Source organism: Grammomys surdaster, unplaced genomic scaffold, assembly GCF_004785775.1.
Source record: "Grammomys surdaster isolate TR1022 unplaced genomic scaffold, NIH_TR_1.0 125780, whole genome shotgun sequence".
Lineage (NCBI taxonomy): Eukaryota > Metazoa > Chordata > Mammalia > Rodentia > Muridae > Grammomys > Grammomys surdaster.
Genome location: NW_021620611.1, coordinates 2,923,924 through 2,943,124, shown reverse-complemented (window position 1 = coordinate 2,943,124; position 19,201 = coordinate 2,923,924). Strand labels below are relative to the sequence as shown.

Sequence of the window (19,201 nt, the reverse complement as noted above, 5' to 3'; positions counted from 1 at the left end):
CCAGATAACAAATACCCCTGTGGTTCAGGAGACAAGATTTCAGAGTGTATAAAAACTGAAACAATTGAACAAGACCGACCCTGGATAAACTATCCAGGAGAATTGGCCGGAAAGCCCTCTAGGTGAACAAGTGAAATCCAGACCTCTCCCTCAGGTAGTTTCCCTTGGCAGCTAAACAAACATGGCAGGAGAACGTGGGCTCTGGTGACTTAGAACAGATGGGGCTGAAGAAACCTCTAGGAGATCGAGGCAGCTTTCCAGGTCCTCCCAGCACCTGTGTGTTTATGGAAACAGACTTGTATTTTTCTTAACTGGTGCCAGGTGTAATTCTGAAAAGGATCGGAACTTTCTGAAGTCATAGTCTTGGTGCTAATCAAAGAAGCTGGGCTGGAGCCACCACCCCTGAGCAAAGGATGACAGATAAGGCTCTGAAGGAAGAAGGGAAATTACAGGGGTAAAGTAAGTGAAGACTCACAGTCCAGGAGGATGTCAGAGCTGGAGGTGCCTTGAAACTAGGTGAACAGGGTTTTGGAAAAAGGTGGCAAACTCAAGAGACTTGATTCCAAATAAGTCTCCAAATAGAGAGGCTAGAAGCACTCTAACTTCTAGTCATAAATCTATATTTGCACATATTCATAGACATCCAGTGTGCACATGGTAGGGAGCAGGCTACCTGATTCAAAGAGCTGATTCAAAGAGCAGGGTTTTCACAAACCAATGTCTTCCATCTTAAGTTGTCTGTCCTGTTGGTCCTGTCTGGAGTCAAACCGAGACTAGGCTGGGCCCATAGATTCCTGAGATAAAACACCAAAGCTTCCTTTGAGATCTGAAAGAAGACAGTAACAGAAGAGTAGCAAAACTGGTTGTTGTGATCAAATCCCCAGATCCTAGCACTACTTGGTGTGTGAAAAGCTTAGGACTTAAATACTCTGGGTTGTCCTTCACCACAAGTTGCAAGGAAGATAAACTATTAATAACGGAAATAGTTTTCCTTCTGTGTCTGCTGAATATATCAAGATGTGGAGAAGGTGGAGAGTGGTGGGGCTGGGCCAAGGTTGGAAGGGCAAGGAGTGAGGGAAAAACAAACCATGAACAAAGATGGATGGAGTCAACGAGGAGTCCTGCCAGATGCCGGCCCTCTTGGCACACGGGAGCTGGAAAAGGACTGAATGCAGCCTTTCATTATACCTGCTGGAAGGCTGTCCAGGTCCCTCTTGCACCAAATGAATTATATTTTGCCCAGGCTTGTCCCATTTCAGAAGGTCTATTTGGGGGCAGTTCAACAAACTAAAGACTCTTGTTGGCTTCAGCAGCCGGGGCTTGAGAATCCTTACCTGTGCCGGTGATGGCAGGAACCAATGCTCATATTGCCAGGTCCTCTAGCCACCACTAAAATAGTCACTCTAAAATGGCTAAGGAGACGGTTATTATTCTCTTTATGCAAATAAATCAAGTAAAGAACAGAGTGAGGAATGAGTTTGTCCTCCTCACAAAGCTAATTTATAATTCAGCTAGGTCTGATGCATCAGTGCTTTCTAACTGCAAGGTGATACTTTTTCCCACCATGCAATGCTGCTGTATCTAAACTAGAAAAGAAGGAAGAGGAGTGAGGGAGGAAAGAAGAAGGAAGAGAGGGAAGGAAGGAGGGAGTAAAGAAGGAAAAAAGAAAAGGAGGGAAGGAGGGAGAGAGGGAGGAAGATAAATTTTAGTTTGTCTGGGGCAAGACACATGAAGAACTGTCACCTGGCTCCTGGACTTGAATGTAGTTAGGAAGATGCTGGGAAGCTCTATTCTACAGTGACTTTATCTATTCTAGTACTTTCTGCACTAGGATTATTTGAGGCCCAGGATACATGAAGATGTCTCTGGGGTTTGTTTCACCTTTACCAATTCCAAGTTCCTTCACAACGAATGTGCATTTATGATAATAGTGGTCTCCATATAGAAGAACTAGCAGAAATAGAGGAAATAAACCCACATTGAAAGTTCATTAGGGGCAGGAGAGATAGCCTAGTGGTTAAGAGCACATACTGTTCTTGTAGAGGGCCCAGACCTGGTTCCCAGCACACAAGCTGGGTGGCTTACAACTACTTGTAACTCTAGCTCCAGGGACCTAACACTCTAGACTCCATGAGCATCTGCACACACATGAGCATATCATTAACTTTAAAAACTAATTTCAGTAGAAACTGGACATCTTAGCATATATCTGTAATGTCAGCTGAGTCAGGAAGATTATGAAATCAAAGCCACCCTGGACTGGACAGCAAGACCCTGTCACAAAACAAAACAATAACTTTGCTACGTGTTCTCTGTCCTTTGAACCCCACTGGTGTCCATTCAGTCTGTCTATTCTGTCCTTGCTTGGTGGCCATACTCCTCTCAGGGTAATAGAATGTCCTGAGTGGGATGGCCCCAGCTGTGCATTTTCTAGGGACTCTATCCTCCTGGATACTGTGATAGTGTATCAATCCCTGATCTTCTGCTTCCTCACCTTCTAGAGCTGCCAATTTCAGGAACTTCACCTTCATCCAGCTGAGTGGTGAATTCTCCCGGGGAAAGGGACTGGATGTTGGTGCCCGCTTCTGGAAGGGAAGTAACGTCCTGCTCTTCTTCTGCGATGTGGACATTTACTTCACCTCTGAGTTCCTCAACACGTGCAGGCTGAACACACAGCCAGGTTTGTGCTGCCTCATTCTTACCACTTTCTGGCACTCAGCTCTCTCTTTCATTCAGCAATTGCTCTGTGCACAGTTCTCCCTGATGTCCTGCTCAGGCCTGAGAGTCACTTTCCTCCAGTAATAAAGACAAGGAAGGTGACCTTGTTTAATTCAGCCTTGGGTATTGAGCAACAGGCCTGTCAGGCACACTAATTCTGGGACTCTGTCTTGTTGCCCTTTTCTGTTTCCCACTGGCAAGTCAGATGAGTGGAACACACACAGGAGAGACAGTAGGACCGAGGATGTGGGCCTAGAAAAGCCACTCAGCTCTAAAGGGAGAAAGGTAGCTATGGGCTGGTACCAAGGCAATGGCTGGAAGAAACCACAGATACAAAAATGCTATCTGTGGACTTAGGCACAGCTACAAATAGCTAAGAATCTTGCTGTGGTCATCTGCTGTTAAAATGTGGCACTTCTTCCAGATATATTGGTAAAGGGCAACAACGCTGAGCCCCTGCTGCCCAGGGTCTCCCTCATCTTCTTTGCCAGCCTTTAAAGTTGTGCTAGGAAGCAGCACTTAAGCATACAGGATGGAGACAGCAGGACATGTCACACACACATCGCTTTGGGAAATACAATTCCAGCCATTGACTGTAAACAGCTTGCCTATATTCTCATCCTGGGAGGGCAGAAAGGTTCAAGCATCAGACTGACTGGTCTAGCTGGTGAGATACTTCTGAGATCTAGTCTAGAGTTGAATGAAGAGACAAGAGACAGTAGATGAAAATGTCGCCTGGACTATTTCAGACAGCTGAGTGCATATGCAGTGGCATGCGTGACTCTCTTAAGCAGATGTTTGCCTTCTGATTTGCAGGGAAGAAGGTATTTTATCCGGTTCTTTTCAGTCAGTATAACCCTGGCATCATCTACGGCCATCACGATGCAATCCCTCCCCTTGAACAGCAGCTGGTGAGTAATTACCCTGCAGATGCCTGTGTGTGGCTGTTTCGTGTGGCTCATTACTAGGGGCACCTGACTGTGAGACAAGGTGAGTGGGCATCTGCAGACCAATCCCCTTGGTGGCTTTTAAGTTTGGCAGACTTTCTGGCCTTTGCTCCAAGTGCTGTGTTGATCGAAAGCACTTGCAATATTTAAAAGCGGAAAATAAATAAGAACAGTACTTTACAGGAGGGTAATTTCACAGCTTCCTAGTTTTCTTCTATCATTTTGGGAACTACTATTACTGGATGCTAGAGCACGCTTTCTCTTTACCATTATGAAATCTAGCAAGAATAGTGAGGCTGGTGTCCTCGATGTTCAAGGTGAAAAGCAGATGATTGAAGGGGGTGGCTCACCCACCCCAGAGTTACAGCGGGTCAGTGGGGAGCAAGGATCTGATCCTGTCTCCTGACCCATCCCATCTCATCACCACTGCTCTACATCCCAGTACTGGGGCAGATGTTGGCAACACTGGTGTCCCCACAAAGGTAGCTTTCAAAGAAATAGTGGAGAGACTTCTCTGCCAAGATCCTGGCTGCACAGATGATGCATTGAGGAACCACAGAGTGGCAGGGCCTGTTCAGTCTCTGACATCACAGACCGCTGAAGCAGAACAGAAAATGGGAAATGAGAGAAACCAGGAGAGAATCCTCATTCTCTTCCAAGGCTATTGTAATGGTGTCCCTGTACCCATGTGGGCTATGCTCTAAGACTGTCACTGGGTGCCTGAAATAATGAATAGTACAAAGCTATAAGTAATACCACGCCCTGTATATAGTGTGGCTTTCTCTGTTCTTATACCCATAGTAACATTTAAATTACACATTTAGCAGTGAGAGAGTAACAGCAGTGACTAATGATAATATAGAATAATTATAATAATATTCTAAGATAAGCATTACTTAAAACATAATTTATTCATTTTTGGAATTATCCATTCAATATTTTCAGGCCTCAGCTGATAGCAGTAACTAAAACCATGGAGAGTGTAGGTGGGAGTATATTGTACTGTTGGCTGCCTGGGCACAGAGCAGACCCCTCTGGTGCCCCACTCAGGGTGATCTTTCCAGCAGGGAGATTGTTTGTGATACTTCTGTGTCCTGTTAGCAAATCTGAAAACGCCATGCTTTTTCCACTGAACACCCTTGTACTGATGGGACATAGACATACAAACCTGGTAGAATTAAATCTCCTTGTGACCCATGGAAAGAGGACAAATGGGTTGAAAACATTTGTTCTGTGAAGTTCATTTGAGAGTTTATCTGCGATAAACTCTCAGAAGTAACAAAAACTCATTCCTTCCAGGCCTGTCCCCTGCCCTTCACCCTCCCCAGGTGACCTCTCACAGCTAATGTGATTCTTTACAGAGCACTGCAACTTTGGGTGATTTCTGTATGGAGGAGGTCATGTCTCATACTTATCCTAGCATGATTCTGTTGGGCTCAAGCTAGAAAGTGCATGAACAGTCCCCTCTTCCCCAGTCAAATGTTAGCACTACAGACGGAGTGTGTGTCTGTGTATGGGCTACATCTCTCTCTGGACCTTAGAGAGGAAAACAATCCAGGGTCACAGCCAAAGAGCCAGTTTTCTACTTATGAGCAATGAGTCTCCTGAGGACAAAGGATTCGGGATTTCCATCCCAGGAGTTGTAAGTTTCTCTTAGGACTTTAAGGGAATATGGACTAAAGCATTTGTTTTCTTTCAACCAATGAGAATAAATGTCCCTTTGGTTTTAATTAAAGCTCTGTTTTACATTTGACATTGGCAATGATTAATTTTTCTAGTTCAGACTCAGAAAGGCCTTATTTGCTTGCAAGGAATTCTTTTCATTTCCTAATCTAAAGGTTTTGTCCTTTTTTAGTTCATCCTGCAGTGAGCAGGTAGGATAGATAGCAGGCAGAGACAGACATGGTAGAAGCAGGTTGGTCAGACCACAGAACAGGCAGTGCAGGCAGAAATAACTCAGATCCCTGTGGCCACGGCTTGCAGCCCTGAGTCAACCTACATTTTGTCATTTATTTCCGAAGGCATCATTGACTTCTCCTCCAGTTCATAAAGCTACTGTTTCAGAGTTCAGTATTTAAAATTATCTAGTTCAATGAAATGCAATTTGAAGGCTTCCCATTCTCCAGAGAAATGCGTGATTATGTCCTTCATTAAACAAGTCATTTTCTAAAATTTTATTTGTACTTACGTGTGTAAGTTCAGAAGAGTGTATGAGATCTCTTGGAGCTGGAGTTACATCTGATGCAGGTCTTTGGAACAAAACTCAGGTCCTCTGGAGGAGCAGCTAGTGAGCCATCTCTACAGTCCCAAGACAAACTGTATCACTTGCTGCCTATAAAGGTCTGGTCCAGACCCTGAGGCAGAATGACTAGTTCATGGTTACATGGCCAGAGGCTAGGGAGATGGCTCAGTGGATGAACTGCTTGCTGTGACTACATGGGGACCTGTGTTCAGGTCCCCACCCTACCCCAGACAGGTGAATGGCACATGCCTGAAACCTTGACACTAGGGATCTGATTGGGACAGGTAGATCCCAGCAGGAGATTCAAAGCAGTCACTAGCCAGACAGGCTAGCCCAAACTGCCTGCTCCAGGTTCATTGGAGAACTTGTGTCAAAAAACATCAGGTTAAGAGTGATAGAGGAAGATACCCGAAGTTAACCTCTGACCTCTACACAAGCAAGGATGAGCACCCACAGGAAAATGTGCAAACACAGATAGACACCAGCATGCACGCCCATGTGTACACATGTGCGCATGTGCGCACGCGCACACACACACACACACACACACACACACACACTCACACACGTCCTCAAAATTAAGAGCGAAAGTTTTTTGGCAGAGCTCAGCCCCCACCATTATATCCTTCCCCGTGAGAAGGGGGACTAGACCTGCTGAGTATCCCCTAGAGAGCTGTGGCATAAAGGAAATGGCCTGGAGAGAATTCTAGAGGAAGACATCAAACTACAGAAATTAGTATAGCGGAGACAGAATATGTAGGTAGCAAGACACCATAAAATAAAAAGTAACGGCTGGAGATGGGTACATTAGGAGAGATTTCCTCCTGAGGTTGCATTTTGGCTCAGTCTAGAAAGAGACTGTGGAGATTAGCAAATCCTTGCTAGCCTCCCCTAGAACCGTCAGGATCTCTGATGAGATGGGGAATGTAGTCAGAATGGGGCTGAAATAAAAGTTACTTACCTATGCAAACAAGAGATAACCTTTCCCAACAGCCCCGCAAATATAACCTCCTGCTCAATGTCCCAGTTATGAGATTCCATGGTTAGCAGTCCTGTCATTTATGTTCTGCCTGCAGATGAAAGGAAGGATTTGTGTGTGTGTGTGTGTGTGTGTGTGTGTGTGTGTGTACAGATGACTTTTAAATATCTGCATACGAGTCAGTAGTAATAAGTGACACAAGTGACACTGTGGGATTTTGTACTAATATTTAATGTTTTGGATTTTAAGTCATGAGATGAAGCTTGCTGGTGCTTTAATGCAGAAACAGTGTACTGAGGAAGGGATGACTGTCATTTAAATCAGTGTTCACTTTAAACATTCCACCTTTCTGGCTCAGCCTGTCAGCTCCAGCTTAGGTCCCCACAGAAGCCTCCTACTTCTGTCTTTAGGTTTTTTTTTAAAGCATTTATGGAATAAAGCCAGTGGCATGCTAGTAAATGTTTGGCAACACACTCTTGGAAAGAAGGGGGGGAAATATCCTAGTGATGGTATTTGCCAATTTCCGTGGTGTAAATAATCCCACTGTGGCTTTTTTTTCAGCTAACCAATGTGTTACCACAGGGCATACAGCTGGGAAGAGATGTGTACAGATCTGGTGAGCCAGCATGGGCTGGCTCAAGCACAGGGCTGCAGACGCTGATTTCTTGTTGGGACTAATTGTCCTCCATAAACCAACTCAACCTTGCAAAGAACGTATCAGCAAAGCCCACGGGGCAGATGGTACCAACTCCAGGCTACCCACGAGAGCCTGCTGATGTGAAGCACACCTGCTCTTGGTCTCTGAATGCTGTTCTTGTTCCCCCAACTGTAGTCTCTCAGTGTGAAGTAGACATTGCAGTCTGCTGTGCAGTAAGCCCTCCTGCTTAAGCCTGCTTTCTTGTGACTCTGTCAAGTGATTATGGGGTGTGCTGCTCATTTGCCCCCTTCATCCTCTCTGTGATTACTTCTTTACCCCCTCCCATAGTTTGTGTGTGAACCCAGAGGTGGGTATCAAGTGTCTTTCTTGATAACTGTGCCCCCAATTCAATTTATTTTTACTAGTTCATACATGTATTCATGTTTTAAGTCATATTTTTCCTCCTATCATCCCTTCTTATGCTGCTCCTATTCTCTCTGGGTCTCTGCTTCTTTGCCCCATCCTATGTCTCTTTCTGTCTGTCTGTCTCTGTCTTTCTCTGTATCTCTATCTCCCTCTCTCCTTTCTTCCTCCCTCCCTCCTTTCCTCCTTCTTTTCCTTCCTCCCTCCCTCTATTTTTCTCTCCTTCTTTTTCTTCCTCCCTCCCTTCTTCTCTCTGTCCTCCCTCCCTCCTCCTTCCCTCCCTCACTTCCTCCTTCTCTTCCTTCTTTCCTTCCTCTCTCTCTTCTTTCCTCCTTTTCTCTCTCCCTCCCTCCTCCTCCCTTTTCTTTCCTCTTCCTCCTCCTCCTCCTCCTCCTCCTCCTCCTCCTCCTCCTCTTCCTCCTCCTCCTCCACCCTGACTGTGTAGCTCACTGATCTAACTAGCCTGGGCCGACAGTGAGTAGTGGGGCTTGGCACACATGTCGCTACACCTAGCTTTTATGTGAATTCTTGGGGTCCAAGCTCAGGACTTTGAACTTGTGGAGCAATCACTTTACCAAGAAGCCAGTTCTCAGCTCCTTAGTTAGTTGAGGGTTTTTGGGGGGTGGGGTGGGAATTGAATTACTGACCGTTTTAAGCACTGACCTGTGCTTCAGTTTTTAGCATTGCCCACTGAACATGGTATATGCAATGTACCCTTGGAGACTGGTTTTGTTTACTCAGAAAGCACACACTTACTAAACAGCAAAAATAATGTTACCAGATGCCACCTGAAAATCTCTCACTGTGACCATAATCTCCCATAATTCTCAACATGGGCAAGTGAATCAACATCTCAATTCACACATACGCAAGTCTGGGCTCAGAGGGAATAAATCTCCTGTCTCAGACTCCTGCAACTGCTGCACGGGAGAGGGACAGATCTAGTGCTACACTGTGAGACTAAGCTTGACTGAGAAATTCTTTGGCTTCAGTGTGCCTTTAGGAGAACCAAGAGTCTAGATCCCAGACAGGAGAGACCTGGGGGATCCATGTCCATCTGAACCCCTTAGAAAACACAACCATCCTTTATCCAGAAACCGATGAGACGTGTGAACATGAGGCTCAGTGGAGATCTGGGAGATGAGATTTGAGTCTATTATTAATAAATACCAGGGACCTTGTGGCTCCAGAATACATTATTTCTTAAGGAATTACACCAGGCTATTCAAAGGAATCCTAGCCCCGAGTTCTGCAACAACAAATTGAACGAACTTGAACAAATCATTCAGCCTGCATTAAAAGGAGTCTCAAGAAGAGGGCACAGAGCCTTTGCTTCCAGAACCCTCTGTGGTGTGCTCACTGGCCCTTCAGTTTCCAGGTAATAAAGAGTGCTCAGTGCATGGTGTTATCTAGAAACTGCTGCAAGTCAAGGACCCTAGTATTCATGTGCAAGGCTTGATATATCAGTAACATAGCTCAGAACAAACCCTAAATATGGACCCTTGTTCCAAAAGCATTCAGAATTTAAGAACAGCTGCAACAAGCACAGGACCCTGTGTAAGTTCCTGGGCCACATGCCTGTAAACATGCTCCCAGGCATTTCTAGGATGTATAAGGCTAGTCAGATCTAGCTTTGGTTCTTGGAACATATTTTTTGATTTAGATAGAATACTCTGCCTGAAGTCTTTGGTACCTACTGAATTTGAAGATCCAGATTGCTTCATAGGCAGCTGTCCAACCCAGCACCATTCAATCAGACAGGCAATTGCCTGTGCAGCTGTGGGGTAGCCGTGTTCCCTGAACTCTAGAGGGAGTTGCTGTTTTGTGTTTAGTGTTTTGATCATAATAAAAAAATAATTACCCCATCACATGACTTGCCCACAAAGCTGTGATTCTCGTAACTTGCTGTGGGAAGACAACCTGATACACATCCCTTTTATGGTATACTTGGGCCCAAGGTCTTTTGTAAACTTCTGTGGGATAGGAAGGTACTAGAGAAAGAGTGGACAGGAGGGTAGCTACAAAGGACATCCTTAAAGTGAGAGTGGCTTTTGTAGATTAGACCAATGAAATTCAGAGCAAGAGGAAAAGATGAGAAACCTTTCAGGCATTCCTATAGTAAGAACATTGGAGTATATATTTTAACACTTGGGCAGATAGGTAGAATTCCTTATGCCCAAGTCAATGTGTTTAAATCAGACTCTATGCCTTAAACCTCAAGGAGGTAAGGACACTTTTGCCTATTGGTCTAGATCTGCCCAGTTCTAACAATTGTCACCAGTGGACCACCTGTGCTTTTGATGAGGTACTTGCTGACAAGTATCTCTTACCTGCAGCCATTTTTGTTTCCACTTGAAGGAAGGAGTCATGACTACCTTAGAAGTGTTCCTTCTCCATTCGCTGAAGACGTATTTATTAATTGCACAGTTGTGTGGCCAGTAGTGTTCTGGGTGCTGGAGACACAGGGGACTAAGGCCCTTGCTGCTGTTCACCAAGGGTGGTAGTGGAGACAACAAACTGAGAAACAAATATACCCATGAGCTCACTTCACATTTCAGAGAACTGCAAGTATTACAAGGACGTTAACCCAGGGTCACAGTATAGAGGGAAATGGTTGCTAGCAATGGTATTGCCTTTGTCTCAGAGGGTCAGGGTGACCACTCTGAGCAGTAGTGAGCAAGGAACAGATGATCAAACAGAGCCTGTAGGAATAGCTTAGATGCCTCTAAGCCTGGGGAGTTTGGGGGAATCAAGAAACAGGACTGTGTAGAAAAGCAATTCTCAACATATAGGCTGCTACCCTTTTGGAGTTGAAGAAAATTTTCAAGGGGTCAACTAAGACCATCAGAAAACACAGATATTTACATTATGATTCACATTCAACAGTAGCAAAATTGGAGTTGTAAAGTAGCAATGAAAAATAATTTTGTAATTAGGGGTCAACACAACATGAGGAACTGTATTAAAGGGTTGAAGCATTGGGAAGGTTGAGAACCACTGATGTAGAGGATTGAAGGGGATGAGAAGAGGATGAGGAGGAAGAGGAAGCAAGCAGGCCTAGGTAGTGGAATGGCTTTTGTAGGGTCTTCAGCAGTAATATGATGCCATCCCATCAGAGGAAAACTCTAGAGCCTTGCATTTCTGCCAGGCTGCTCCCCAAGGGTAATGTTCCAGTCTGCAACTTGGTCCAGCTATGGTGGTAGAACTTCTAGTAAGGTAAATCCATCTTGCCCTGAAATTACATGCTGTGACACAACCATGTCCATTTCTACCAAAGACTATATTTCAGTGGCTTCTTCCCAGAGTGACTTTTTGTGTTTTACCAGCTTTAAAACCATATCTGAAGTTTGGATATTGGTGCTTCTCTTCTACTCCATGTCTGTAAGATACGTAGAACCCTGGACCATAGAAGGGATGTTAAGCGATTCGCTGCAATGGAAAAGTTTACTCAACTTAATAGAGAAGGAACAAAATCCATTTAAAATCTACTCCATGGAGATTTCTCCAGATTTTCCTCCCTTACACAATCCTTCCAAACTTGTTCTTTTTTTTTCTGCTGCCACATCTGATGTTTTGTTTGGTGACCTGATGAGTTTAACCAGGGCTGTGTACAAGGGCATAGATGGGACATTATTTGCAGCAGTGTTTTGTACCTTACCGGTGCCTACACCACTCTGCATCACTGATAAAGATCTCTTTCCCTCACCCCAGCAACTGTTAACTGCACATAAATCCTTGGAGATGGGTAGGTGGGACTTCTTGACTCCCTCCAACTCCAGGACAGAATGTTCAGGAGCCTCACCATGATCAAGATCTTGTGCTTATAGCATGACATAGACTTTACACTATTGAACTCTGGGATAAAAGAATGTTTAAGATTCATTACCTTTTTTGCAAGACGTTTATTGGATATAATTTAGGCTGTGGGAAGGTTCTAGAACATGGAATAACAGTGACATAATACATGACCTGGAAGACTCTTTAACCATGATTTAGCCCAATTATTCATCAGATAGGAAGAAGAATGAGGCCTTAAAATGAAGAGGCCTGTCCGAGAATAACAAAAAGTGGCCAGAATCCTGGGGTCATAAAAGTGGGAGAGCTGGCCCTTCTCCTCATGAGCTGCACCACTTGGGAGAGCAGGCTCAGCACCTTGACCGTGCAGCACAATAGAGCTAGCTCTGGTGGCTTGGATGCTAGTAACCTGGCCCCATGGGCATGAGAGTAGGAAAGGTGACTCTGCCCTCTGTGGGTGGCAGCATTGGGTGAGCTATCCAGACCAGTGCTGGAGAGCTCACACTGGTAGAGGTACAGGAGAGCTGGTGGGATGACCAACTCCACAACCACTAAGGCCCACATCCAGGACTTTTACTTGGCCCACCCCAAAATCTACCTTGTCTAAGAACTGCTTGAGCATGTGAAAGGGCCATTCACTTAGATCCAAAGCTGCAGGATCTCCATGACACAGGGCAACAACAGGATAACCAAGAGGAATCCAGGCGAGGCTCCAGCATTGATGGTATAGCAGAAACCAGAGGCCTCAAACCAGACTAACTCCTTGTAATGTACATATACAAGTAAAAATGTGTAGATTAAAGGTATACTGTAGGACACACTACCCTTTCCACAACAAGATGTTCTCTATGCTTTGTTTTGTTTTGTTATTTTCTTTTTGTGTGCAGGGGTGGGCATTGCTAGGGCAGAGGGCAGATACAAAGAGTTGGGGAGATGAGTGGGACTGGGGTACATGATGTGAAACTCACAAAGAATCAATAAAAAGTTAAAACAAAACAAAACGAGTGACCAGTAGTGGAGCTGGGACAAGACTGTCTCTCCTCTCACAAGCTGTTACAAATGAACAAACTGCCTGGTGTCAGTACTACAGACCCTCCTAAGGCCTCCGTTTCCCTTGTCCAGGGGAGGGGATTTCCTGCTTTCTAAGCACCTATGGGAACTCAAGGATTGCGGGGAAAAGTACCTATAAGGATTTCAACACCATTCTCAGAATTACTTTTGACAAATGTGTGTGTGCCCCTGTATCTGTCAGTGTGTATGTGGGTTTGGGTGTGTGTAAGTACATGTGTGTGCACGTGTGTGTGTGTGTGTGTGTGCATGTGTGTGTGCCTATGTGTGTGCCTATGTGTGTGCATGTGTGTGTGTGCCCATGCCAATCTCTATTATCATTTATGTATTGTAGCTTCTGCAAATTTGCTGGAAATTTTCTCCAAAGGAAGAAACGTAGCAGAGATGTGTTGCTTTGATTTTTTTTTCAGTCACTGTAGGCTGGCATTTCCAGCATGAGAGCTTTCTGGAGCAGCTTCAGCCTTTAGACCTACCCTCTCCTCTGCCAGCCAGAGGTAGTGGGGACCAGGGAGCCAGGAACAACTGAAGTCTCTCTTGGATATTTCTTCTCTTTCCCTGTTGTTGGCCTGTAAATCCCAAGCTGTTCCTGGGGCCTCTTCTCAACTTCCTGAGCCCTTTGCTGGCTCTGTGCCCAGGCCTGTGTGACGGGCCTGACCTCACTTCTCCCTGGCACTGGGAACAGGCCAGATGTGGGTGGCTATTCCATGGCTCTACTGAAAAACTTGCTCTCTGAGATTGTTTTTTGTTGTGTGTGAGAGAGTGCGTGTGCATGTTGTCATGCCTACACCCTACAAACATCCTAGTCAGAGGTGCCAAAAATCACAAGGCCCCTCTTTGGACTTAGTTAGCTTACTGTAATTCCATTTAGCATACGCATGAGCTCAAAGACATGCACATGCACACTCTCACTCGCATCTTACCTTGCATTTGACAGTATAGAGCTCTGCTCATCTAAGTGTGTGAATACTGCTTTCATATACTCTCCATGACGGTTTTTTCCTTGCAGGTCATAAAGAAAGAAACAGGATTTTGGAGGGACTTTGGATTTGGGATGACTTGTCAGTACCGGTCAGACTTCATCAACATAGGTGAGATAAAACTTCGTGTCTACTGCCACCTGGTGGCCACTGTCCCACAGACCTTGAATAAATCCTGAAGGTTCTTCTGGTAAAGATGCTGTCCTTTCCATAAACAGTTCTACCCCTCAGGACACAGGAGGCAACACTTGGGACCCTGTCATATACACCAACCCCTCTCAGGTGTACCCAGTACCACTCAAGGTTTTACAATGGCAGCATTCAAGTAAGTTCTATGGTGCCTCCTTCTCTGTGGGTTCTTGCTGTGGAGCCCACTAAGAGTGTGAGCCTCCAGCAAGGTGACAAGGAAAAGGAGGACAATCTGGGAAAAGCACATGCAAAGAGGACCCGTGTTTTACTCTGATGATTTTTATTTAAAGGCCCATTTGTCACTTTAAGCTCTGAGTATACAGTTTCTGTCAACATGAACACCTATGTGTGAACATGTCCACACATACAGACACACAGATATGCATGAACACAGAGATGTAGACATGTGTATACAAATGCTCTCAATGACACACATACTCAGACACACATACACACAGAGAAACATATATACACACTTATTCACATAGATACATGCACACATATATATTCAGACATGCATATAAACATATACATGCATATAGATATACATCATATAAACATATCATATATATGTATATACACATATACATGAAAGTATACACAGGCACACACATCTGTTGTGGATGGCAAGAAATAACCATATTAAGATGGAAATAAATATGAAACAACTTAGATTGTACCCCCTAGGAGGCAGCAGAACAGCAGCCTGCTGCCAGTCTGGAGTGGCAGCTGCTTTGTGGAGACAGCAGGTGTCCTTTGACATCTCTCTGGGAAATATTCTTAAGGGGCAACATGCATGTCAGATTCCCCAAAATAATGCTCATTTTTTAAAAAATAATTTCTTTCTAGAAGCTATTGTTTCCTTGCTCTGTACAGAGGAAGATGATTTAATGGCTTGACAATTCCTATGTTTATTAAATTTGGACTCATATTACATTGGGTTCTATGAAGATAGATATCACTATACCTATAAGGAAAGGAGCAGAGTGACCTGGGGAGACCTCAGGAGGCCACTACCATGACCTCAGAGCTTCAGAGTCCCCTTGGATGCTATTCTTTGCAATTATGTTCTTATTTGCATGTGTCTTCCTGAATTTAATGCAAGATGCTGACGACAATAATAAATTTAGGTCAGCAAGCTAAACTTTTACTAAATTCTAGCTTGTTTGGTTATGACATCCATAAAGGATTTAAACACCCCAAAGTTTAGCCATTGTCATGTAGGTTCATTCTTCTAGTTCCTGCAGAGACCATAGAAATGCAAATTCAAAGCCAGTCTGGACTCTAAGGCAAGACTCTGTCTCAAGAAAACAACATCCTAAAACTTGACGACTTAACTAGCAACTATGCTAGGAAAAGTCATCCAAATGCTGAGTGCCTGACTTGTGGTCTCTCCCTTCCTGTGCCACAGTCTCTGGAAGACGTAGCTTTGGATTGATTGGTTGGGATTTCTGGTCATGAATTTTTTTCTGGCTTGAATTGGCCCTGATCAGAGCAGTGTAGCTAGAGTATGTGAGCAGGGATAAAAAGGCTACGTAAAAATGTCTGGGACAGGGTGCTGAGTATGGTCTTACCATGGCTATTTCTTGTAAGAGCTGGATGGGTAAAACACCCAGGTAAGTGCAGAACAGACAAGGAAAGAGCTGTTTCTTCTTTGGCTCTACCTGGGACCTGATAGGCTTTAGGTTAAGGGAAAAAAGCAGCTTCTGGCATGGTAGTAAACATCTGTAATCCAAGCAGTTGGGAGATGAAGGCAGCCTTGGCTGCACAATGAATTTGTAGCCAGTCCAACCCACGTGAGACCCTGGCTAAACAGAAAGGAAACCAAAACAAAGAAAGGACACGTCACTTCCCCAAAGTGAGACAAAGGCAACCAGGGGTTGGCTTTGGAAGGAAGTCAATAGGCAATGAGATAAGAGTTTTCTTGGGGGAAAGTTTAGGACCTGATAGTGAAGCACAGCCCTTTAAAGTGAGCCAGCAGCCTACAGGGAAGGTACACACACGAAGGTTCAGGACAGAATGCAAAGCAAAGGAAGAGTTCTTTTATGGGAGTGGTTTGTTTTTCCTATTGCAAACCCTTATTTTAACTCATTTACCCCACAGGCCCCAAGGTTTATTCTGCTTGCAGGGTCAGAAGGAAGCCATACCCAGATGGAAAAACATGGCTCAAATGGCAAGGTGTCACGTTTAAAAAAGAAGGATGGATACCCTTGAAGCTCTGAATCCTGGGCCAGGGCTACTCATTAGTACTGCTGAGGCCTTTTACAAACAGCACACTTCTTAAATCCTGCCCAACGTTTTGTTTTGTGAAGAAGTTGCATGGTCTGCCATGAAGATCATTCTTATTGGCCATGTCCATCCAGAGTCTCTGTCTAGCCCAGATGGACATGGGTGACTTGGGTGGATGGAGCTTTAAATAGCACCTCCCATAAATACCTCTTTTACTGTGTATGTGGGGATCAGGTGGAGGCCAGGAGACGAATTCAAATATTCCACAGGTGTCATCCACATTTTAAATTTTGGGACAGAGTCTCCCAATGGTCTGGAACTTGTCAAGCAGGTTAGGTTGAGTGGCCAGCAAGCGCTAGTCATCCACCTCTCCCTGTTTCCCTGGTGCTGGAATTGAAAGTACATGCCGCCCTTTCAAGGATCCACTCTTGGCTTTACAAAGGAAATTTTAATGTGTGTTCTGGGTCACAGAACTCAGTTTCTGACCCTTGAACTCAGTTTCTCACGCTTACACCACAAAGCACTTCATCAATTGATTCATCTTCCCAGCCACTCCCATCATGCCTCTGGATGAAAAGTCCCTAGAAGCTGAGTGCCTGTCACAAAATTCAATAGCACGTTCTATCCCCACAGGTGGATTTGACCTGGACATCAAAGGCTGGGGCGGTGAAGATGTGCACCTGTACCGGAAATATCTCCATAGCAACCTCATAGTGGTACGCACACCTGTACGGGGACTTTTCCACCTTTGGCATGAAAAGCATTGTATGGATGAACTGACCCCTGAGCAGTACAAGATGTGCATGCAATCAAAGGCTATGAATGAAGCATCCCATGGGCAGCTGGGGATGCTGGTCTTCCGGCATGAAATAGAAGCTCACCTTCGAAAACAGAAGCTCAAATCCAGCAGTAAAAAGACATGATCTCCGAGGCATAGATTAGTGGAGACATTTAAATTTTTTGCCTTTGGCAGTTACTAAAGAAGTAGATGCACCAAGGTATAGACTTCCACGAAGGGCCACAAAGAATCTGACTGATGAGTGAGAGATGAAAGGAGAGTCTCGGGCTCCTATTGGCTCTGTGTATGACGACTCTGACTGTGTTTACAGCAAAATGATCTCTCTGATCCCTGCTCGCTGAAATATTCACCATCGCAGACTGGTTTTGTAAAACATTTACTAGAATGAGATGCAAACACACTGGCTTCTCTTCTTAGGATTGGTTACATCAGAAGGCTTTGGTACCCAGGACTACCAAAGTCTCAGATAAAGCGAAGGACCTATGTGAAATGTGGAGATCTGGCATCACCGTCTTCCAAGGAGACAGTGAGCAAAATCAAAGGGACCTGGAAACACACCATCAAAACTGTCATTTTCCCAGTATTAAACAAAAACAAAAGAAAAAACAGGACCAACAAAAAAAGTCCTCTCTTTCCCATTATTGTTGAGTCTTCTCTATTCTAAAAATGCACCTTTTTTGCTTCTGAGTATTATGCTTATTTAATTGCCTACTTGCAAACCTTTAATAGGAGCACATTATAGTATACACACTTTTATAATTTTTTTTAAGATTTGTTTTCATTTTTGTTGATTTGTTTACTTGAGACAGTCTTGACACAGAACCCAAGATAAACTTGAAATCATGATCCTCCTGCCTCCAAAGCCTGAGTGCTGAGATTACAGGTGGGTACCACCACAGTTGGCAAGAAGATACATGCAGAGGTATGGGACGAGAACCTCCAGTTGCAAGCACGTGGAGCGCATCAAAGGACTTGCGAATCTCAGAGCACGCTAAGGTTATGTGTGGGGCCGCAGAGAGAAGGGGATCTAGAAACTATCTAAGACTGTCCGAAGAGGGACAATCAAACACTGGAGAAAGAGTAAGACACTTTCCTCGTCACAAAAAAGGACACTAAGAAGACCTTGGTATATTTACTAGAAAACATAATTCCTCCTCTGGAGAAATGGGGACCACTTTCTTACCTGTTTGAATAAACCAAAGTTATGAACCAAACAATCACTTTTCAAAACAGGGTGCTCTTCTTGGTCTCTGGTTTGCAGAAGAAGAAAATGCAGGAAATATATATATATATTTTGAATGACCAATCCATGAATCCAGCGAGATGGAAGATTTTGCTACATTTCCATTCACTCCTGGCTATGTGGAAGCAAGATATTTTTAAAATAAGCAATGTTACCTGATTGCCAAGCATTTTCTTACAACTCCAAATTCTTTTTAAAAAAAAATAAAATAAATCTGATTAACATTGAGTGGTTTCTACATCCATGTGCAAGTTATTTATTTATTAGCCAGCACCAAATGCATGAGCTAATTACCTCTCCTGTCTCTGTGCCTTCTGTTTACCCACCGTGAACTCATTGTTTAAATGCTTCAAGAACACTCAAGCTGTGTGTTTAAAAAAAAAAAAACATTGTATTGATTTGTACTGGTAGTTTATAAAATTTAATTAAAACACAAGACATGAAAGGTGGCATTGCACAGCTAATAAAATTTGTGAACTTGATTTCTTTGTGTAATAGGATTGTATGTCTTGAGTTTGGGGAAATTCTTTAGTGCATAAATCAGGGCTTCTCAGTGCTGGCATTGTTGAAAATTGGAGCTTGATCACTTAGTTGGGGAGGGAAATGTCCCATGCAAAATCCCTATGGTCCATCTACACGGCAGAATTCCAGGGCCATCTCCCACACAGCATTTGACAACCAGAATGTTTCCAATCATTGTCAAATAGTAAAAGAATAGGCGCATAACCCCTGGCTGAGAACATCTAGACAAAATGAAAAATTTGGTATTTCATTCATGCTAATTTTTACTTAGATGAAATTGAAAAATAAATGATTTCTGAAAGCTCTTTACGTGCTGCCTTGCAATCCCATGCTCGGGTGATTTTAGAGACTTCAGGGCCTGTGGTTGTTTCCCAATAGTGGTCCTGATGAACTTGTGACTGTCTAGTGCTGATCTTGTCACAGAGTCAGGCGG

The 19,201-nt window shown here is 44.1% G+C and overlaps 1 protein-coding gene across 2 annotated transcripts in view; it reads left to right on the top strand.

Annotated features, from left to right (window-relative positions):
* Positions 1-18,728, top strand: part of Csgalnact1 (chondroitin sulfate N-acetylgalactosaminyltransferase 1) — a 170,273-nt gene extending 151,545 nt beyond the window's left edge. The window contains exons 6-9 of one of the 2 annotated variants that reach the window (XM_028789067.1): positions 2,502-2,680; positions 3,535-3,629; positions 13,816-13,897; positions 16,838-18,728. In XM_028789067.1, the coding sequence (XP_028644900.1) occupies positions 2,502-2,680; positions 3,535-3,629; positions 13,816-13,897; positions 16,838-17,127 (646 nt within the window). In that variant the 3' untranslated portion in view covers positions 17,128-18,728. Of the gene's footprint in view, positions 1-2,501; positions 2,681-3,534; positions 3,630-13,815; positions 13,898-16,078 lie in introns of both variants that reach the window. The other variant, XM_028789068.1, reaches the window with a different exon arrangement.
* Positions 18,729-19,201: the final 473 nt, after the last annotated feature.